Raw genomic sequence first — 22,173 nt, 5'->3', positions numbered from 1 at the left:
AGATACGTGGATCATTGGGATACCTTCTGGGAAAGGTGAGACCTGTAGAAGGACGGGTTGCACTTGAACTGGAGGGGCACCAATATCCTGGGTGAGAGGTTTGTTAGAACTCTTCAGGAGGGTTTAAACTAGATGGGCAGGGGGGTGGGAAATTGAGCTACGGATCAGATGATGGAGTAATTAGTGAACAGCCAGACACAGTGTGCAGAGAGTCTGTGAGGAGGGATTGGCACTTGATAGGACAAAAGGTGCAAATCAGTGTAATGGGTTGAAGCCTGTCTATGTTAATGCAAGAAATATCAGGAATAAGGATGATGACCTTAGAGCAAGGACTTGGAATAATGATTTTGTGGCCATCAAGGACACTTGGATACCACAGGGGCAGGAATGGTTGTTGGATGTTCCAGGGTTCAGATGTTTCAAAAGGAATTTTTTCAGGGGGGGGCAAAGTGGTGGAGTCACCGCAAAATCAGGGATAGCATCACAGCTGCAGAAAGGGAGATTGTTGAGGAGGGTTTGTCTACAGAGTCAGTATGAGTGACAGTCAGAAACATGAAAGGAGCAGTCACTTTATTGGGATTTTTCCAAAACCCCACCCCAATAGCAACAGAGTCCCGGAGGAACAGAGGTAACAAGGTTGTTGTCATGGATTACTTAACTTCCCTAATATTGATTGGAACTTACCTATTTTAAATAGTTTGGATGGAGCAGTTTTTGTCAGGTGTGTCCAGGAAGGGTTCCTGACACAATATGTTGATAGGCTGACTGGAGGGGAGGCCATATTGGATTTGGTGCCTGGCAATGAACCATGCCAGGTGTCAGATATTTCAGTGGGAGTATATTCTGGTGAGTGATCACAATTCCCTGACCCTTACTGTACTCATGGAGAGGGGCAGGAGCAGGTGGTGCGTGAACGTAACTAACTGGTGGAGGGGGGGAATTACAATGCTATTAGGCAGGAACTGGGCTGTCTAAATTGGGAACAAATGTTCTCACGGAAATGTACGACAGAAATGTGGAGGCTGTTTAAGAAGCACTTACTGATAGTGCTGGACAGGTTTGTCCCACTGACGCAAGGGAGGGACGATAGGTTGAAAGAACCTTGGGTTACAAGGGATGTGGAAGAGGAAGAAGGTTAAGGAGGCAAAGGTCGGACAGGGCTTTAGAGGATTACAAGGTAGCCATGAAGGAACTGAAGAATGGTCTGGGGAGAGCAAAAAGGGAGCATGAAAAAGCTTTAGTGGGTAGGATTAAGGAAAACCCTAAGGCACTCTACACTTATGTGAGGAACAAGAGGATGGCCACAGTGAGGGTAGGACTGATCAGGGATAGTGGAGGGAACTTGCGCCAGAGGAAGTAGAGGAAGTCGTTAATGATACTTTGCTTCAGTATTCACTACTGACAGCAACCTTGACATTTCTGAGGACAGCGTGAAACAGATTGATATGTTAGAACGGGTTATGTTACGAAGGAGGATGTGCTGAAAATATTGAAAAACATAAGGATAGATAACTCCCCTGGGCCAGATGGAATATATCCAAGGTTACTAAAGGAAGCGAGCGAAGAGATTGTTGTATGTTTGGCGATGACCTTTGGCATCCTCACTGTCCACTGGAGTAGTGCCAGTAGATTGGAGGGTGGCATATGTTATTTCCTTGCTCAAAAAAGGGAATAGAGACAAACCTGGAAATTACAGACCACTCAGTCTTACATCAATGGTGGGCCAAGTATTGGACAGGATTTTGACAGACAAGATTTAGGATTACTTGGAAACGCATTAGAGATACTCAGCATGGCTTTGTGAGGGGCAGATCATGCCTCACAAACCTTACTGAATTCTTTGAGGTTGTGACAAAACATATTGATGAAGGAACAGCAATGGATGTGCTGTACATAAATTTTAGCAAGGCATTTGATAAGGTTCACCTATGGTAGGCTCATTCAGAAAGTGAGATGGCATGGCACACAAAGAAATCTGGCTGTCTGAATATAGAATTGGATGGCCCATAGAAGACAGAGGGTGGTAGTAGAGGGAAAAAATGTTCAGCCTGGAGCTTGGTGACCAGTGGGGTTCTGCAGGGATTGCTTCTGGGACCTTTGCTCTTTGTGATTTTTATAAATGACTTGAATGAGGAAGTGGAAGGGTGGGTTAGTAAGTTTGCTGATGACACGACGGTTGGTGGAGTGGCGAATAGTGTGGAGGGCAGTTGCAACGGGACATTGACAGGATGTAGAGCTGGGCTGCTAAGTGGCAGATGGAGTTCAACCTGGAAAAATGTGAAGTACTTCACTTTGGAGGGTTGAATTTGAATGCAGAAAATAGGGTTAAAGACAGGATGCTTGGCAGTGTGAAAGAACAAAGGGATCTTGTGGTCCATGTCCATAGATCCCTCAAAAGTTACCAAAGTTGATAGGGTTGTTAAGTGGGCATATGGTGTGTTGGCTTCCATTAGCAGGGAGATTGAGTTTAAGAGTGCAAGGGTATGTTGCAACTCTATAGAGCCCTGGTTAGACCACAATTGGAATACTGCATTCAGTTTTGGTCACCTCATTACAGCCAAGATGTGGAAATTTGAAACGGGGTGCAGACGAGATTTACCAGGGTGCTGCCTAGACTGGAGGGCATGTCTTAAGAAAGGTTGAGGGACCTATGGCTTTTCTCAGTGGAGCGAAGGAGGCTAAGAGGGGACTTGATAGCGGTGTAGAAGATGTTGAGAGGCATAGAGAGAGTGGATAGCCAGAGACTTTTTCCCCATGGTGGAAATGTCTACCACGAGGGCACATAATTTTAAGGTAAATGGAGGAAGATTTAGGGGAGATGTCAGAGATAGGTTCTTCACACAGAGTGGTGGGTGCAACAAATGCACTGCGGGCTGTCGTAATGTCAGATACATTAGGGACATTTAAGTGACTCTTTGACAGGCACGTGGAAGATAGTACAATGAAGGGTATGTAGGGTCGTCTGATTTTAGAGTGGGATAAAAGGCTGGCACAACAAGGGCTGAAGGGCCTGCACTGTGCTGTACTGTTCTATTTTGAACCTATCAGAATTATGATCAGGTTCGATTTTACCCTTGGGCAACCATGTGAGTTTGTACATATCCCCCACGTCTGTGTGGGTTTCCTCTGGAACCTCCCACAATCCAAAGATGTGCAGGTTAAGCAGATTAGCCATGCTAAATTGTCCATAGCATGCAGGTTGGGTGGATTAGCCAATGGAAGTGCAAGGTTACAGGGATAGGGTCGCGCTGAGTCTGGGTAAAACATTCTTTGGAGAGTCGGCAAAGAATCAAAAGGGCTGAATACCCTGCTTCCACACAGTACAGGTTCTATGAATATTCCTACCTAACATTTCAAGTTTGTACTAGAACTCCCAAAAATTAAGCAAATCTCCTAGATGAAATTATGAAACGTCTCCTCTTGGAAGATGCACTGATTTGTAGCACATACCTGACTTCTGTGATGACAGAGCTACCACCAATGCTGGGTCAATTTCACATGGTAAACCAGATGCTGAAGAAAGTTCATACACATTCATTGCAACCTGTGTATTTTAAGAAACCACTTTTACAATCAAATAATCCAAACATCTTAGGAAGGAAGCTATTTAAAGAGAGAATATATGTTCTTAATCTTTTTAAAAACAAAATCTATACTTCTACACTAATCCAAAAAAAAATGACAAAAATACTTCATCACAATATATTCAAAATAAACCCCTAATTAATTGTTGACACGAGCTTTAATGAAATGATTGGATATGATGTAATGGTGGTGGTAGGAAATCAGAGAATCAATCTACTTACTTTGTAGGTGTCTTATTGTTTCTATGTTTGATTATATTTATTTGTTGCAATTATTTAATATAATTATGTTTAATTGTTAGGGTTTCCAATTCTCCAGGATGGACTGGAGTAATCAGGAATCTGAGATTAATCCCCAGGGTTTCGTTATGTAGGCAACACAGGACACAAATTATAGGAGCAATGAATGAAAGTTAATAAAAAATATTCTTCGCAAACTTTAATTCACTTTGCTGATAAAAATGATTGGACATAGTACAAAGCCTCTGATTAGTCAAGAAAGTTAATGAGTAATCTGTTCTCTTCCCTATGAGGCTGGGAAGGCAATGCACAAGTATGTTGCATTGTGTAAGAGGTCATGTAATGACAGCTTCAGAAATACATACTTAGTAGGCTGGCAATCCTACCCATCACCCAATTGGTGATGTCCAGAGCATATTTATTTTGTTAACCAGCTGGTGCTTGGCAAGTCCCTGTGAACTGTTTAAGAAAGATTTAATTAATAGTCGGACTAGTGTTGTTGAAGATCAATTGCTTGTTGGCTTAGTTACTTCTCTAATACCCAATAATGTTTGCTGACACCAATTTCTTACATTTAACAGCTCTTCACCATTGTAATTATTTACAAATAGGGCTTCAGTTAAAAACAGCAAAATGAAAAAGCATTATTCAAACATCATGATGAGAGGACATAACATTCACAGACTGGAGGTTTGCAAGAATTATGTTGACAAATATAGCATATTAAATTAGTTAAAATCTTACAGAAATTAAATGTGTCAAACTAATATGATAATTAGTTTTCTACAGTCTGTAGTCCTACCTAACAAGCACAAAAACAAATGACTCCAAATTTAAGCACATATAATCTAAGTCTATTAAAAATAAGGTTTCAAACTATTCCTTTCATTTCTGGAGAAACTGCAGGTTTGGCAGTATCTGTGGAGAGTGAAGCAGAGTTAACATTTTGGTCTGGTAGGACTCTTCTTCAGAATTACTTCAGTTCTGAAGTGTCATCCCAAACTCAAAATGTTAATGCTGGCAACATCTCCACAGATGTTGCCAGACCTGCAGAGTTTCTCCAGCTTTCTCTATGTTTACTTCAGATTCCTAGCAACAGCAATGTTTTGCTTAGTTTACCTTCATATCGGTTTCCCTTGGAATATGGTCCTTGAAATCCTCAACTGAACTCACAAGGAAGGGAATGTGGCATGACAGGACCTGAGGAAGAAAAATACTCAACGTATTAGATTTCAAGTAAAAGGATTTCTGTATTTTCTGGCTGGTATTAGAGCTCCAGGATTGAGAGAGGAAATAGTGGCACCAAGAGCATTTAGAGGAGGATCTCAGTATCAGCGAAAGACAGAATTCTCAAAGGACTTCTACCATCATAACAAGAATTATAATTTCAAAAGGAAACTAAATGAGTATTTGAGGAAAATAAACTTGCAAGGTTACAGGGTTCGTGAGGGCAATTGACTGGATTGCTCCAGAGAGCTGGCATTGATTTCATAGGCCAAATGATCTCCTACACTATATTGACTCCGTGCCCATGAGAATCTTGGACGTATTATAAGGGGAATTTTCTGGGATGCAAGATTACTGGAACTGGGATTTAGAAATTACACGTCATACAGGGACACAACTCTGTACCATTTGGATTGGTGGGAACATGGTCTGGTCTAGTAAGGGTTAGACAAGGAAACAGACCTTGGCAGTGCAAATAACAATTGATGAGTATTTCAACATGAAGGAGCTAGGGTGAATCTGTGAAATTTGGACCATTTTGGATCTTCATTAATCCACAAGTGTTTGACCTGAAATTCCAGATCTTGATAGCCACTGAAAGAAAAATGCTAATAGTTTTTGATCCCCCGATCAGGTCAGTGGTAGCATTAGATAATAAGCACTTTCAACAACATACAAGCTAGAAATGCCATGAAGCATCAGCAAGGTAGCAGCGAAAGGCAGTAACAGCTCTGATTGTGAAAGTAGTCTGATAACCATGGGCTTTAGACAACAACAGCTAGTTTTCTTATTCAACATTGCATTTCATCTGTAATTGGTTGCAGATATACCTTGTCAGCTTTTTCCTTACAAGGTTAATTTACAAGCAAATACACCCAAAGTGACAGTGGACCAATCTGAAACCAAACACCCCCATAAAGATAGTAGACCGGTCTGCTGAAGAGTGGGAAATACTATAGTACGAAGTAGCCCACATGTCACTTGCTAATATTACTTTAAGATTTAGACATTGTTCCAACCAAGTGAGAAGGGGTGAACGGGCTCCCTTCTGCTCAACTTCCCTGATTGGTCACAAAGGTTGCAGTTCTTTTGCAAAAGACTATAGCTAATTTTGTTCCTAAAAGGTTAAGTGAGGTAACAATATTTTGCTGTGAGCAACAGGGAGATAATGAACAAATTTTTTTTGAGTTAAAGAAAGAGCAAACTTATGCATGATTAAATGTGAGGAAAACAGTTTTAAGAAGTAATAGCAAGCATGCAGCCTTCATACAGTCACTGAGTTCACACACAGGTATGAAGTTAGAAGGGAACAGTATCCAAAACAAAAGATTGAAAGAGAACGAATGGTCTATTGCCCTTTGATAGACTTTGAGATGCAAGGTTATAAATGGAAGTTGATGTTGATTCGGTGTTTTCTTGAATGCGTCAATTGTAGCAAATATTGTAGTTATTGAAAATTCTTGCTGCTATGACTTTTATTCTGTAGCTGTTTCTGTGGCTACTTTTACTGAGAGAAAACAATGGAAGCAGCACCTTTTCTTCAATTATCTGCCAAAACGCTCTCAAAACCTGCTTAGAAATACTCTGAATATCCAAGAAGTTCTTTGAGTTGGTCTGTCTTTGACAGCCAATGTATTAATATTGAGTAATACAAATGCACACCTAAAACCATGATGGGTTTTGATGGGTGTTCAGGTGGTAGGGACCCGGAGGGTGATTTTTGTATTTTCTCACCTCCACTTTGAAAAGTGGCCTTGCATTTTTAAGCAGTTTGACTTGTCTAAGTCTGACTTCCAACAATTCCAACTAGTTAAAAGTTTTAAAAAATTGAACCATCGAACAATATAGGGGTATAGCCTCGAGATGATGTGTTCATTTTTTTCTTTTGTTTTTGCTAACTTGATGTATGTCTACTTATAAAATACTGTTGTAGTATAGCCAAGCAACAGAAGATGCTTACTCAAGACATAACCTCAGCACAGTAAAACTTAACAACCAAATAGAACATTTAGGATGTATATTGAACTTTACTTCAAAATAATTGGTATTACTCCAAGCATTAAACTAAGTTATGATTTCATTCAGTTCAATGATGAGGATAGCTAGAACTCAGACACTAAAGATAGCATTCATCATTTGAATATTTGTTTAGTGCTTTATTTTAATTCTCATAATCCATGGGGCATTGCCTTAGACTTGAATTAACCATGAATATATTGCTTCAGCGTTAACAGAAGATTATAATCATTAAATTATTTGACTTGTTAACGAGACGTGTAAAATCATAACACAGTAATTAATTTGCCTTTATCTCAAGTTATTTAATAGAACTGTGCTCATGTAGGTGATTGTATTAGTGCTTAGTGAATCAAAGATCACTCCCTAATGCTTTTTCAGTCTTCACCGGTCTCCTTTTGTTCCAGTGAAATACATTATATCAACCCCATCCCAACCCAGTCCAGACTGAACATTATGAAAGCTCCAAAAGAAATGTACCATGAAAAAAAATGGATAGGATGGGATAGGGAATGTCAACCGTACAGAAAATATGTTGAGCTTCACAATGCATCTCTAGGTCACAGATAAACAAAACGGAATCCTGATGTATTTTAAAAAAAAATCTTCTAAATGAGATCATTGGTTACTTTTCTGTTCCTTGCTAGCTGGTTTATCTTCTGTTGGATGTTTGCTGATTCTCAAAAAGTCTGAGTTCCTTTGCTCTTGTTGCTGCTGCTTGTTTCCTGGTACATCTGTCTACTAACCCTTTATTTAAATTAATTAATGAAATGAGAGTGTTACTGGCTGGGCCAGCATTATTTGTCCATCCCCAAATGTCCTTCAGAAGCTGGTGAGCTGCCTTCTTGAATTGCTGTCGATGATGTAAAATAGACACATCCATAATGCTCTATGACCCAGCTATGATGAAGGAACCGCAATATGGAATCACAGAATCCTGACAGTGAGAAAGCAGGCCATTTGGATCATGGTGTCCACACCAACCCTCTGAAGAGCAGCCCTCCAGACCCACCTACCACCCTATCCCTGTAACCCTAATATAGTTCCAAGTCAGGATGAGAGATTTGATGGTGGTGTCTCCACGTCTTCCCATTTATGGTGCCTTTATCTTTCTTGGTGAGGTATTGCAGTGCATCTTGTAGATCCAACACGTAGACCTTCAAGCTGTCACTGTGCTTTTAAAGCTAAGACTTAGGTTGGTTTCACAAACCCCAGGACAGTGTTCTCCCAAATGAAGATAATCAAGTCAAAGTATCAAACCCGCCTCACATAAAACCATTTGATAGATTGTATACTATTAGCAGTCTCAAACTACAATCCAGACTTCAAAGTACTGTACGATAAGGTGCAGTCATTATGTGTTGTCACAATGAGACTTGGGGAGATGAAAAAATTAATTATCCATACTTTTAGATTTAAATTGCATGAAAAACAAACTCTTCATTCTAGATTTTCTTAAATGTGGATCCTGGGTTGCACTTAAACTCACAAAGTGATCTTATACTTAAAGAGTTTAGAAACCCACAATTGTAGATGGTACATAGTGCAACAACTGCTAGTAACAGAGGGAGTGAATCCTTAAAGAGATAGTTTGCCAATCAAGGGAGCTGCATTGTTTTCTTTGTGTGGAGTTTCTTGAACATTATTGCATCTGCATCCATCAAATGGGGCGCATTCCATCAAAGAACTGACCTTTACCTTGCAGATAGCGGACAGGTTTTGAGAGGAGTAGGAAGCTGAGTTACTTGATGCCAAATTCCCAGCATCTTACCTGCTGTTGTAACCACAGTATTTATATGGCTGCTCAGCCTCAGTTTCTAGTGGATGGAAACTCCCAGGATGTCAACAGTGGGCGAATTAAGCAATGGTAATACCATCAAATGTCAAGAGGCGAATATTGCTAGTACTTGCCTGGCACAAGTGTTACTTGTATACATCAGCCAAAGTATAACAGTTGACCAAGTCTTGCTGCATTTGGATACAATCTGCTTCATCAGGATTCATGAAGGATGCTAAACATTGTGCAACATCAGTGAATAGTCACGTTTCTGATCCCATGATGCACGGATGCTCCTTGACAAAGTTGCTAAACATGGTTAGACTGAGGACAGTACCCCTGATGTAATGGCAGTAGCCCTACCTCAGAGCCAGGAGGCCTGGGTTCACACGCTCCAGCAGCGTGTGATAACATCTCTGAATGGTTGCAAAGAAAATATTTAACCCTGAGGAACCTCTGCAGCGATGTCCCAGCACTGAGATGCTTGACTCCCAAAACCCACAGCCATCTTCCTTAACGGAGGTATGGCTCTAACCAGCTGTAATTAAATCAAGAGTTAAATGGCTTTGCTGCAGCCCCAACCAAGCATGATAGTTAATAGCGAATGCGACTCCACTGTATTATTTCTGGCACCCACCATTGCATGACTGATGAGTAGACTGATAACCTAGTAATTAGACTGTATTCAGTAGTCTTATGGACAGGACCTAAGGTAACTTCTCACATTGTTAGATGGATGCTACTGTTGTAGCAGTAATGGAATAACTTCATTTCAGGCCTTCAGCACTACAGCTAGGTTGCTGTTCAGATCCATAGTCTTTGCCTTATTCAGTACGCTCAGTCATTGCTTGATAAGCTATGTGATAAACTGACTCGGTTGAGGAATAACTTGTGAGATGACAGGATCCTCAATAGTAGGCCAAGGTGAATCACCAAATCAACATTTCTGGTTAGACAATGGTTGTAAATGCCTCATCTTCTGCACTCATGCGGTACCTGGTGTTTCACAGAGATGTTCACATAGTCTCCTTATCATTGTTTGTTTAATTGTCTGTCATCATCCAAAATTTGAAGTGACAGGACTTGATGTGATATGTTAAATGTAGGTTTACTTAGCTCTTTCTGTGGAATACTGTTTCTGCTGTTTAGCATGAATGCAGTTTCACTAGGATTGCCACCTCATTTTTAGTTATACCTGGTAAACACTACTATAATCCAGAATGTCACCTGCAAACTTTGCCATAAAAGTCTATGTTCCATTATTCAAATTATTCATACCTATAAATAGTGAAAAGCTGAGGGCATATCACAAATACCTTGATAACGCTACTTTGACATTTACCAGTGTACATTTCCTTATCTTTATTCTGTATCCGAACAACCAGCCTTATCAAACCAAGGGCAATATATTTTTCAGAAGGTTTGGTTTGGTTGTGAAGGTTGACTGCCTGAAAAGGTCAATCTACCGTGAAACTTATTGTCAGTTTGCAACCTCACCTCAGAGAAATTACAAATGATCAAGCAATTTGGTTATTTTTACCAGCCATAGACTGGGTCCTAAAATAAAATGTCCTCTCTGAGGAATTTTCAAACCAGCAAAATTATCTCAGATTAGAATATATCAACAGATATGTTATAGCAGAAATAAGTTTTCTAAATTTATTGATACCAGCTCTTCAGATCCTAATTTAAGGAATCCAGAATTATTGTGATGTGGATGTACGTTTGTCAGGACATAAGCGTGAGACTACATCCCTTTTATACTTGATGAAAATTTAGTTTAAGAATAAATTCTAGACTATAGTAGTAAAACCATGACTATTCTTCTTTAAAATTATACACAAATTCACTTTAAAAATTTTTTGGAGATTCAGATAAAAGAAAAATAATGTTCACAACCCAGTATAATTTCTTTACAGTGTCTTTATCTCAACTTCAAGGGGAATTGATGATAAACCCTTTCATTTTGTATTGTAAGAGGGTTGACCTCATATCGCTATGTATGTACTAGCTTTTAGACGTTGATTGCTGTCAAACATACTTTCATTGTATACCCACAAATACATGTATATATGTAAAAAACACATTCTTTTTTAAGTCTAATCACTCTTTTTGCACAATTTTGTTTTTATGAATAGTTGAGGTTCACTGGTCTTTTGTCTGTATTTTGTCACGGGTGTTCAGCTATTTACCATAGTCCATACAGCATTCAAGATTCTACAGGTCCTGCATTTCCATAGTGCTTTTTCCTTCCCACTAGCTTCTTGGTACTTTTTCAAATGCTGCAATGTAGTTAATCTTCATTCATTCCTTTTAATTTAATCAACATCTTAATTTCATTAAACTTTGTTTCCTTCATATGTTCCAACTAGTGTTTTGTAAAGCTGAAGTATAACTTCCACCATTTGCATCCTAATCCTATACATATTAAAAAAACAGCATTCCATTAGACATTTTTGTTATTTTCTGCATTTGTTTATGTCATTTCAGTAATCTATTTACTTTGGACCTCTTTTGCTGCTAGTTTTTCACCATTTAGAAAGGATGCATGTTAGGTCCAAAGTAAAGGAGGACATCATACTTACCAGCACTGAAATCAATGTGTCATCATTTTCCTCAATTAACCTATCAGTATCTCCTTGCAATTTCATTATTCCACCTGCACTGTTTGTAATACTCACCATCCTAACTTGGAAATATATCACCATTACATGAGCGTTGCTGAGTCAAAATCCTGGAACTCCTTCCCTAACGGCATCGTGGGCTTACAGTAAATTGACTGAGCAGTTCAATACAACAGTTCATCCGCATCTTTTGAAGGGCCAGGATGTATGGGTAAATTTTGGCCCAATCAGCAATACCATATTCAATGAATGAATATTAAAAAAGCCCCACCCATCTTTGTTATCAAAGCTAGGTATATAGTTTTCTGACCCTTCATCCATGTCATGAATGAATACAGAGAATAATTATGTTCAAACTGAAATTCATACGTGCCACCACAAGTGACAGACTACCAAATGAACTATCTGCCCATTATCTCTATTCTGTTGCTCAATCAATTTCTTAACCAGGTCAGGAATGAGTCTTTAAGAGCAAGACATCAACGTTAGCTAGCAGTCTTTTATTAGAGACTTAATCAAATGCTTCTGGAATGCTGTAATTATCTGTAAACCGTCCACTATTTTAGTCACCCCTTCAAAACTTTTAATCAGATTTCTCAGGTATGGCCTATATTTTACTGTCTTTCTGATCAGCTGAAAATTTTAAAGCTATTCAGTCACATTATCCCAAATTATAAAAACAGCAACTTCCTGACAACAGAGGGTAAGCTTAGCGATCTCTCACTCCCTGATATTCCTCTCTTTCTTAACAAAAGGAAATGTGCAGCTTTCCAATCTAAAGTAATGGCTCCAAAATCACAAGAACCTGCACCGTATTATGGTTAGGGTATGTGCAATGCTCTCATCTATTTCCTTTAAAACAACTTTGTCATTAAGATTGAGACCATCAGCTGCTGACTTCTCTCCTTGCCTCAGCTCACAGAGTCAAATCTTCCATTAGGTAGCAGCTGCTCTCACCCTGAACTGGCATTTATTTTTTATTTCTCCTCATAGCCTCAGAGTTAATTTTGTCTACAGAACGCACTTAACTCCAGTCCCAAGAAACTATTTACCACACAACTTCCATTTCTGGTTTACGTTATCAATGTTAAGTGATTTGTTAAACATAGAAAAGAGGAGTAGGCCATTGACCCTACAAGCCTGATCCGCCATTCAATATGATCCATACTGATCATCCAACCCAGTACCCTGTTCTCATTTCCTCCCCATATCATTTAAACCCTTTAGCTCAAAGGACTATACCTAATACCTTCTTGAAAACAAATTGGCCTTAACTGCTTTCTGTGACAAAGAATTTGACAAGCTGCATGAAGGAAGTTCTCATCTCGTAAATGGCCCGTCCTGTACTATTAAAAGGATGACCCCTGGACTCCCGGTTCTTGGGAACATCCTTTCTGCATTTGGCTACATTATGTCTTGTTAGAATTTTAAAGGTTCCCATGAGATTAATCCTTCATTCTTGTAAACTCTAATGAATATAATCTTAATGGATTTTGTTTCTCTTCATATGTTATTCCTGCCATGCCAAGAATCTGTGCAGTAAACTTCATCCATAGTTAGAACATCTTTCCTCAAGTAAGGAAACCAAAACTGCATACAATGCTCCAGGTGCGGTCTCACCATGGCCCTGTATAATTGGAGCAAGTTGCCTCTGCTCCTTTACTCAAATACTGTGGCTACGAACACCAACATACCATTAGCTTTCTTCACCAGCTGCTACACCTTCACGCGATATGCAGCCACCAGTGTACAAGGACTCCCAGTGTTTTGGCGCATCTTACCTTTTTCCCAATCTACCACCATTCAGATAATAACTTGCCTTCCCGTTTTTGTTAGCAAAGTGTATAAAACATTGCCTCTTTGGAACTATTACTTAGTCTTCAAATCTGTCATCTGTATTAAAAAAACTCCTCCACTTAAGTCTTTTAAACTAGCATCACAAAACCAAACTCTCTCTCCTTTCCCAAGTCTGAATGTGCTGTGGTCTCCAAAATATAAACCTATCTTTCCCACAAATCCACATTTGAACCCCTTCAATGAGGCTTCACTGCCTGCCACAACACGGAGCATATCAAAGTCACAAATAACATCCTCCATCACAGTATATAGTAAATTATTCCTCCTCCTCTTCCTCTTGACCGGACTGCATCCTCCTCTATCAGCAATGCTCCATTGTTCAGCTAAGTAGGACACACCTAAATCTATTCTGATCAATCCAATCATAATTATCTACAATGACTTCTCTTCTAGCTCCTAACACCTTTAAACCTTGAATTACCAGCTCCTGTCCCTTCAATCCAGTTCCACAAAACTGCTGACTTAATGAAATGAAATTACTCACCGAACATGCTGTTTTTAAAATAATTTTGCTAAGAGCATGTCAGGGTCTAAACCCATACATTGGAAGTTTAGTAACTCCTAGACTTGACTAGTCTCAAGTCTTTCACCTTCCATAAATTCAAGGTCATCCAAAACTTGACTGTCCATATACTAACTCTGACTAAGCTCCAGTCACCTAGCAGCAACATGCTGATTATATAATGTTGGTATCCAGTCCAGCAAAACATCAAAATTTTTAACTTCATTTAAGACCTTACCCTTCTCTGTAACCTCTTCTCACCTGACAACTAGGGCCTGTGATCTTGCGGGAGGGGACGGGCCCCATTGCCACTCCCTCTCAACCTGCTTGAACGCAAGCACGTCATAAATACATCAACATAAGGGGCTCTATTCCAGGAGAAAGTTCCAGTGCTCAAGATTTGATTGCATTGAGAACCTGGAGGGTTGAAGCTATTGGCTTTGGCCAGCTGGAATAATTCCCACATGATGTAATTCATCCTTGGCCATGTTCTCTCTGTTGAAACTTTATTGCTGGAACAGCACAGCAGGTCAGGCAGCATCCAGGGAACAGGAGATTCGATGTTTCGGGCACAGGCCCTTCTTCAGGAATGAGCAGAGAGTGTTCAGCAGGAGAAGATAAAAGGTAGGGAGGAGGGACTTGGAGGAGGGGCGTTGGAAATGTGATAGGTGGAAAGAGGTCAAGGTGAGGGTGATAGGTCGGAGTAGGGTGGAGGCGGAGAGGGCAAGAAGAAGACTGCAGGCTTTGGAGAGTCAGGAGAAGAGTCACTCATTGCAGGATTTCCAACATCTGACTTGGTCTTGTATCCATGTATTTATGTGACTAGCCCATTTCAGTTTCTGTTCAATGGTAACCTCCAGGTTATCAGTCAATACTGAGGAATTCAGTTCTGCTAATGGCATTGATGTGGATCTGACAAGGGAGTCGCGGAGGGAGTGGTCTCTACGGAAAGCTGATAGGGGAGTGGAGGGAAATATATCCTTGGTGCTGGGGTCTGTTTGGAGGTGGCGGAAGTGACGGCGGATGATGCGCTGTACATGGAGATTGGTGGGGTGGTAGGTGAGGACCAGTGGGGTTCTGTCCTGGTGGCGGTTGGAGGGGCGGGGCTCAAGGGCGGGGGAGCGGGAAGTGGAGGAGATGCGGTGGAGGGCACCGTCGACCACGTCGGGGGGGGTAATTGCGGTCCTTGAAGAAGGAGGCCATCTGTGTTGTACGTATTTTGTACTGGTCCTCCTGGGAGCAGATGCGGCGGAGACGAAGGAATTGGGAGAATGGGATGGCGTTTTTACAGGGGGCAGGATGGGAGGAGGTGTAGTCCAGGTAGCTGTGGGAGTCGGTAGGTTTGTAGTAGATGTCCGTGTTGATTCGGTCGCCTGAGATAGAAACAGAAAGGTCTAGGAAGGGGAGGGAGGAGTCCGAGACTGTCCAGGTGAATTTGAGGTCTGGGTGGAAGGTGTTAGTGTAGTGGATGAGCTGTTCAACCTCCTCGTGGGAGCACGAGGTAGCGCCGATACAGTCATCAATGTAGCGAAGGAAGAGATGGGGGGTGGGGCCAGTGTATTTGCGGAAGATGGATTGTTCCACATACCCTACGAAGAGGCAGGCATAGCTGGGGCCCCTGCGGGTGCCCATGGCTACTCCTTTTGTTTGGAGAAAGTGGGAGGATTGGAAAGGAAAGTTGTTCAGGGTGAGGACCAGTTCGGTCAGTCGAAGGAGGGTGTCGGTGGAAGGGTACTGGGTGGTACGGCGGGAAAGGCAGAAGCGGAGTGCTTTGAGTCCTTCGTGATGGGGGATGGAGGTGTACAGGGACTGGATGTCCATGGTGAAGATGAGGCGTTGGGGACCGGGGAAGCGGAAATCCTGGAGTAGGTGGAGGGCGTGGGTGGTGTCACGAACGTAGGTGGGGGGTTCTTGGACTAATGGGGACAGGACCGTGTCGAGGTATGCGGAGATGAGTTCGGTTGGGCAGGAGCAGGCTGAGACGATGGGTCGTCCGGGGCAGTCAGGTTTGTGGATTTTGGGCAGGAGGTAGAAACGGGCGGTGCGGGGTTGTGGGACTATGAGGTTGGAGGCGGTGGATGGGAGGTCCCCTGAGGTGATGAGGTTATGGATGGTCTGGGAGATGATGGTTTGGTGGTGGGGGGTGGGGTCATGGTCAAGGGGACAGTAGGAGGAGGTATCTGCGAGCTGGCGTTTGGCCTCAGCGGTGTAATGTTGGCCTCATGTTCTCTCTGCACTGGTGCAGCCCCGTAGATCACCTAAAACCGTGCACTTTATGTGCATCAGATCCTGCTAAAATATCACCAGGAAATGCTAGAAAGGAAAATTCAAAAGTGTTGGAAGTTCATCTCCCTGACTCTGCCTTTAACTCGTTTCTGCATTTCAATTCTGGCTGATTATGCAAACCTAATTCTAATCACTTTATCATAGGCAGGTATGCCTTGTTTCCCAAGATCTGAACATTAGAATTTTCTCCCTAAACCTCTCTACCTCTCTCTATCTGTAAGGTGGTCCTTAATACTTGCATCTTTGCCAAGCTTTTGGTTAAGTATTCTGATAACTCCTTCAGTAACATGGTGTCAAATTGTGATTAACAATGCTCCTGTTGAATGCTTTGGGATATTTTAAAATGATAAAAGGTGCTTTTTAATGTTGTTGGTTCTCTTCTATCACATCTACATGATGATTATTTGGTGACATCATCTAAAAATGCCACATTAGTAAACTAATGACACCAGCTCAATCACTTTTGTCGATTCTCCATTACTGCTAAATTATCAGATTTATCTGGTATCCTGTACAGGATTTATATATTTGTGTCATATCTATCCTCAAAATGCGATTCTAACCTCATGTTAAAGCCATTACTAACAATGAGAAGAAAGTGAGGTCTGCAGATGCTGGAGATCAGAGCTGAAAATGTGTTGCTGGAAAAGCGCAGCAGGTCAGGCAGCATCCAGGGAACAGGAGAATCAACGTTTCGGGCATAAGCCCTTCTTCAGGAAGAAGGGTTTATACCCGAAACGTCGATTCTCCTGTTCCCTGGATGCTGCCTGACCTGCTGCGCTTTTCCAGCAACACATTTTCAGCACCCATTACTAACAATGCCTACATCAATCTGTAACATTGCTGACTTTTCCCCTGCCTTAACTGAGGTGTTGAAGCCTTCCTGCATGCTTTAGATCTAGATTTGACTACCTCTATCTAATCATCACTGGTATCCCACATTCTACACTCAACTTCAGATCACCAAAAACTGTGTACTTTATTTGCATAACGCCCTAGTGTTTAATTTCAATTTTATAACACCTGTGAAGGATAAGAGGGTATTTTGTTGCAACACACACATTTTGGTTAACAACAGTTCATTGAAACATTCTGGAACATTTAACTACACCAAAGACACCATTTAATCAGGGGACCATCATGATCCACCTTGTCAGTGACCTCCTTAGAAAAAAATCAACAGCACGTCAGTCAGAAAATGCACACCTCAAATTTAGGCTCTCTTTGGTCAATACAGCTGATTAAAAAACTTAGTTGCTCTACATAAGACTGTACAGTTTGGTAAACTCTTTGCAACCGATCTTAAAATTCACATGCCTGTACTATCCTGGTTTCTCCCTGCCTCATGTCTGGAAAAAAATGGCGATATATTTCCAAATAATTAAGTTGAATTTGCTAGAAGTGACTATACTTTTGCTAACCTTTTCACCCTTTGGCGTTCCTTAATTCAATGCTTTCTTTTTCAAGATGCTCTCTTCGAAAATATTTTCGAGTAATGACAGCAATGCTAGCTGTTATGCAAGTTCAATAATTCGACCATAATAGTGTGTCATTATATGTACATATCTGTCAATACTTACATCTTTGAGTGCTTCCTGTGCTAGTGAGCGGAATGATAAGATAACACCAATTATTGTCATTCTCTTCAGTACGCTGTCAACCGCTAGATTATTTAGGGACAAAGAAAGAAGTGTCATTCATATATTTCATTCTTGAGACAGATCAGTAATGATACACAAAAAATGTGCCAGTCATTCAACACACTAATCAGTATCTGTTACATAATTTTTATTGCATCATCAGAGTTTCAGCTGTCTTTCAGATGAATTGTTAATTACCCAATAACTGAACTTCACTGCATGACACAAAAACAATTACATGTGTGCATTTCTTCTGTTAATTAAGATTTTAAACTACCTTCTGAAGTATTCTAATGTGAAATGAGAGTAGATCCAAGATGCTTTATTTGCTCAAAAAGAATCAATAAGCTCTGAAGGTAACTATATATATATATGGATATATTCTAGATAGGGTATTAAGTCAGTGCAGTCCTTAAATGGATGTGTTACTAAATAATTTCAGAATCGTTAAATTTGACAGCATTTTCATTAAAGATAACACGAAAAACAGTTGACTCGTTTCCCCAATTATTTTTGAATACGAGCTGAACTACATCTTTCGAGAGATAGAAGTAAATTAATGAAATGTTTTCTTTAGATATTTTAGAAGCAAAATAATTAACTTGCAGGGTTTCAATGCTCTGAATCTTTCTTTTCTATTTTGTCAGTACCTCTTGTATTGCTTTAAATATTTAGTCATTTATCACAAGTTTGTCACACCAGAAAATTGGATTCAAAGTCTGTGTCCAAGGTTGGAAGAGTGTAAAACACTATCTTGAATTGAATTTGTTTTCAAGTCAAGATTTAAAAAGAATTCAGTTACCTCCAGCTTCCAAGTGCACATTGTTTAGAAGACCTAGGTTAGCCCCTGTCTGATTGGTGTTAATGGATAAGCTGGATAAGCTAAAAAGAAAGGTTAGTATGAAACGGCTACAGTGTACCCTGACGTTAGGTAACAAAGTCAGCCAGGACAAGATTAAGACTTTTCCTATATCAAAATCTGCTTTTAAACTGTTTACCACAATAGCCTGGCAATTCTGCCCTTCAACATAGAGCTAAAAATTAATTTCCACAATTTCCTACCTTGCCTGAATGAAAGCTACAAAAACAAACCTTAGGAACACATTACCATTTTCCAAAAAAGAGGAATAAAATGAATTGAAAAAATGAATATCCTGAACACTATCATTTGTCTTTCTTGACATTGCTGCTCAGGGCCATTCTGACTTCCTAAACAGATGAATTTTTCAATGTCACTAATTATGCTTTGTCACAAATCGGCATGCAGTTAAGTAAATTGGAGGGTGTCATCCCTTTCTCAAAATATTTTCACAGACTAAATGCAGCTAAAGAGTAGAAAAATCTGACATTATTCAAGCATGGTAAACTATTAAAGGGTGGATTCCTTGTCTAACATGCAGATTGTGTTCGGTTGTCTGGCAACATTCAATATAGTCAAGCTCAAATATTTCACACTGAAGTAAAATCATTGGGACTAATGGGCTTTGCAGCTAACATCACATATAAGTCAAAACATTGTTTTGACAACTAAAAAATTACAGGTACACAAAGAACATGAGGGACTTGTTCAACTATTTTTTAAGCTAACAGACGTCGTCCGTACTGAGTTTTAGAAAGGATTCTACCATTTTTGTCAAACATCCCTTAGAAAAGCAACACAAACACCAATCTAAAACAGCAATGCCTATAAACTGTATCAAACAATGGCAATGGGCAAGATTAAATAATTGTAAGTTTTTAAACTACATGTGTAACAATGTGAAGATGAATGCTCAGCACTATAACTACATTGCAATGAGGTCATGATTTTAAAATGCTTACATGGTTTGCCCAGTTTCTGTACCAGGAGAACATATGCTATACTCACAAGTTAATCTTTTGAAGAGTGCTGCCATCTGGTCCGGCTTGTCAAAGCTGGTCCTCATTTGTGTTAGCACATCGACATTCTCCACTACTAATTTCTAGGAATAAAAGATACTTAGTATCAGACAGTTCTTCAGATAATCAAAAACAAACACATTTCAATCTGGAATGGGAAACAAGACTCAGAAGGTCCAGATGATTCACAAATCTTCAATTCCCAGAGATTTAGAGTCTATAACATGAACACTTCAATGTTTGGTATGACTTCTGAAACATCTCATAATCTACCCTGTTTCTTGGTCTTCCCACTTTTAATCCAAATTGAAACATAGCAGGATTATCTGTGTTCAATATTGCTCTTCTTGTTCCTCTCCTCCTCAAACTTCCATTCCAGGATGGAACAATCAATGCCATGGAAACACTGAAACAGCACAGCAGATAACTAACTTGGCTAAACGTTGCATCATAAGTAACCTTTTAAAAAAAAAATACAGTTTAAAGAGATAATTTTCTATACTGTAGTCTAACCACAAAGGGAATGTTAATGTATAATCTGCAGTACCACTTCAAAATGATTATATTTCATTACTTGTATTGCTAAATGGGCCCATCCTTTCCCATTATAGATGTCAGCAATGGACAAGTGAGTACATTTTCACAGATAGTGATACTACTGCACTGCGCAAGCACTGATTCTTCATTTCATAAGATGAAACAAAAGTATCCTCTGACAATTCTATTGTGGTGACTATCACAATTGAATGCCATCCTGCTTCAGCTACTATCAGCATTAGTATTTCTAATGAAGGTTGGAAGGAGAGTAAAGACACTGAAGTACTACTATATTGTAACATAGATGGAAATGTGTCAGGTGCTCCACTTGCTAAGTTGAGCATGCAAATTTTAATTCTGGCACATAGAAATTTCCACATTTATTATTTTATGAAGGGTCGTCTCATTCTAAATTGCAAATTTAATGGAAGTCTAGCTGCCCAACTCATTCCTTATATGTTGGCAGTCTTTGTATAAAGTGATTTTTAAAAAGACCAAATTTTAACTGATCAACTAGGTCTCCCCATTCTACGCCAACCCATGTCATGGCCCTCCCCATTTTGACAGCAGCCACAAATGTAGGTTGGCCTGCTAATCAGGAGGAAGTGAGCTTTTCCAGCAACACATTTTCTGGCCTGCTAATCAATCTACTTGCATGACATTCAAAAAAATGATATTGACTTGAGTCCAGTTTTGTGATGATTGGCTTTTGATTAGTTCTTGACAGATCTCAAGTCAAAACCTCAATTTTCGGCTCTGAAACAGTTCTAGAACATATGGGGTTACTCTCTTACTAATGACAGTTTCATGCTGAAGAGACGGTTCTGTCATAATTCAATGGGAGTCAAACATTGACTTTTAAAAGGAAATCAATTTTAATAAATGTTTTCCTCATTATACAAATAAAAGTACATATTTGAAGAGAATGAATTTCTAAGAATTTTCTTCCTTTTAGCTCAGTTAAGTGAAAAATCTATGTTGAATTACTGAAAAGCCTTATAAAACTGCAATCCTCTTTGTTATTCAGCAGAAACAGTTAAAATAAATTAACTATAATTATATATTAAACACAAAATGCTGAAATGGAAAAAAAAAAGCTCAGAATTGACATGAATTCTTGCTTACGTTAGAATATTTTGTCCAAATCACACATTCTTCTGTTCTTTCCAAACCCCTTCTCCACAGAGAAATAAATTACTTTCATATGAAGGCAAAGGTTAAATGACCTTTTCTATGTAAGGGATACCAACTGCCAATAACATTTTCACACAATACAAAACACCCCTGAGGTTGATGGCAAATGAAGAATAATTTCATTTCAGAGAGGAGAATGCCTTGCACAGTCTGCAAGGATCACATTTCTCATGTCCATTTTTATCTGCAGGCTATTTTCAAATAAGTGAATGTTTCTCTATAGTCATTTTATAAATACAGCAATTTGAAAATAATGTTAGCATTAGTGCAGCATAGGAAAAATAAGGGTAACGACGGCCATCAAATAGCCGATTTCTGCTTGCTAAGTTATACACAAATTCTTATATTTTTAACACCTTAATTTTGTTTTATTTTAGAAGAGAATGAACATATTTCATAATGCTACAATCTCACATGCAGTTTATGGAAAAAATTAAAGTATATTCTAAGATTAATGTAATTTAAATTTCATATTTTAGTGGTCAATTTTTCAGGGAGGGGAGAATAGGAAACAAGGTCACAATTGCATACTGAATTATCATTTATAATTTTCAGCATCTAATGACTTCAACAAACATTTTATTGTACTTTTAATCAAGACTTTCAGGATACAAAACATGAAATCTTCCTCACCCCTGAATAATATGGGCAATGGCAAGTCAATTGGGAAATATATTATTGATATTGGGGGGAAAAAAAAGTAACATTTTCTATCCAAGGTTTTTAACAGCATCATGAGAAGCCACTAGCACATGGCCATTTGAATGCACTGCTACCGCATTATCACCAAATGTCACATTGTTGAACTGCA

At 39.6% G+C, this 22,173-nt stretch overlaps 1 protein-coding gene across 5 annotated transcripts in view; it reads right to left on the bottom strand.

Moving 5' to 3' along the window:
- The window catches only part of nckap1 (NCK-associated protein 1), a 214,952-nt gene that overhangs the window by 27,983 nt on the left and 164,796 nt on the right, over nt 1–22,173 (bottom strand). For all 5 annotated transcript variants that reach the window (XM_043693453.1, XM_043693454.1, XM_043693456.1 and 2 more), the window contains 4 exons: nt 19,621–19,714; nt 17,694–17,776; nt 4,944–5,024; nt 3,451–3,544 (listed from right to left, as the gene is read on the bottom strand). In XM_043693453.1, coding sequence (XP_043549388.1) covers nt 3,451–3,544; nt 4,944–5,024; nt 17,694–17,776; nt 19,621–19,714 — 352 coding nt within the window. The remainder of the gene's footprint in view (nt 1–3,450; nt 3,545–4,943; nt 5,025–17,693; nt 17,777–19,620; nt 19,715–22,173) is intronic.

This window comes from Chiloscyllium plagiosum, chromosome 7 (genome assembly GCF_004010195.1).
Source record: "Chiloscyllium plagiosum isolate BGI_BamShark_2017 chromosome 7, ASM401019v2, whole genome shotgun sequence".
NCBI classification, from domain to species: Eukaryota; Metazoa; Chordata; class Chondrichthyes; order Orectolobiformes; family Hemiscylliidae; genus Chiloscyllium; species Chiloscyllium plagiosum.
The sequence above is the reverse complement of the archived record's forward strand: the minus strand, read 5'-3'. Positions and strand labels throughout refer to the sequence as shown.